Source organism: Cucurbita pepo, unplaced genomic scaffold (assembly GCF_002806865.2).
Source record: "Cucurbita pepo subsp. pepo cultivar mu-cu-16 unplaced genomic scaffold, ASM280686v2 Cp4.1_scaffold003213, whole genome shotgun sequence".
Taxonomy (NCBI): domain Eukaryota; kingdom Viridiplantae; phylum Streptophyta; class Magnoliopsida; order Cucurbitales; family Cucurbitaceae; genus Cucurbita; species Cucurbita pepo.
Window position 1 is genome coordinate 1 of NW_019649228.1, and position 1,229 is coordinate 1,229.

The window sequence follows — 1,229 nt, forward strand, 5'->3', positions numbered from 1 at the left end:
TTTTACGGGACCTGATTGAGTTTTAATTGTTTTTGACGTAATTTCCAGCAATTTCTTAACAGATCATTTGGGTTTTCTTGTTTCTGGGTTGTGGGAAACAGCTATGGAATGAAGTCGGGGTTCAGATGAGGGTTAATCTGAAGTTTTACGAGTGTGTCCATCGACATATTATAGGGTGTTCTTGAACTAAGATGTATGGTATCCCAAGCTGGGCCACCATTGGTGATATGGGTTACGCTTTGAGTAGACTAGAGATTGGTTCTGACTGTGATGGCGACATGAGTATCAATGCAGCGGTTGAAGGTCAAGTGTCCAACAAGCCTTTGAATTATTTAGATGATGAAATTGCACAGCTTACTAGAATGAAATCAGGGCCTAGTTCACATTTGAGTCAAGTACTGCCTGGGAAGCGGGAGGTATATATTTCCCCTGTAAAAATGTTGGCGGGCCGGGAATGTAACTATTCAGGGAAGGGAAGGTTCTCAGCTGGAGATTGTTGTCACATTTTGAGCAGATATTTGCCTGTTAATGGTCCATGGCTTGTGGACCAAATGACTAGCCGAGCCTATGTCTCGCAGTTTTCGTCAGATGGTTCTCTATTTGTTGCAGGATTTCAGGTACCTCCGAGCAACCCTTGTATTAAATGTTAATATGTGAAATCTCTTTGTGGCTTCGGATCAAATTCGGTTAGTTGGAGAACAAAATTTAGCTTTGTAGCTCTCTCTCTCTCTAACTTATTATTTTTTGCTTAACAATCTCGATCTTTTTCGTTTGTCCTAATCGTACTATTATCTGTGTTGTTCCTTTCCTGTTTTTAGTTCTCATAAATGAGTTAAATGTGCCCAATCCTCGTAGTGTCTATATTTCCTCTGTCGAAAAATTGGCTCGTGGGAGATTATTACCTTGTACTGTAACTATTAACTAATTACGAGAACATTTGTTGGCAGGGGAGCCACATTAGAATTTATAATGTGGATAATGGGTGGAAGGTTCAAAAGAACATTCTTGCAAAAAGTTTGCGGTGGACAATTACTGATACATCACTTTCTCCTGACCAGCGTTTCCTTGTAAGTGCTTACTCGAGAAACTATACGTGTATCAAGCCTTAGGTATCTGCTTCCATGGCACTGTGGCATTATCGAATAGCTTGTTGGCTATTTATCTTCTCTAGTTATCTAACATTTGTTTGGGAATAAGTAATTATTTAATTGTAATATGTTGCATGTCTT

The 1,229-nt window shown here is 39.5% G+C and overlaps 1 protein-coding gene across 1 annotated transcript; it reads left to right on the forward strand.

Moving 5' to 3' along the window:
• Positions 1 to 32: 32 nt before the first annotated feature.
• Positions 33 to 1,124, forward strand: LOC111786886 (LEC14B protein-like). The gene is made up of 2 exons (XM_023667087.1): positions 33 to 617; positions 948 to 1,124. The coding sequence occupies exons 1-2, from the start codon at positions 192 to 194 to the stop codon at positions 1,107 to 1,109; spliced, it is 588 nt and encodes a 195-aa protein (XP_023522855.1). The 5' UTR covers positions 33 to 191; the 3' UTR covers positions 1,110 to 1,124.
• The last annotated feature ends 105 nt before the right edge of the window (positions 1,125 to 1,229 follow it).

Excerpts from the sequence above, each read along its gene's own strand:
- LOC111786886 (XM_023667087.1), top strand. The coding sequence starts at position 192 with ATGTATGGTATCCCAAGCTGGGCCACCATTGGTGATATGGGTTACGCT. Across the intron at positions 618-947 it reads TATTTGTTGCAGGATTTCAG|GGGAGCCACATTAGAATTTA; the intron begins GTACCTCCGAGC and ends ATTTGTTGGCAG.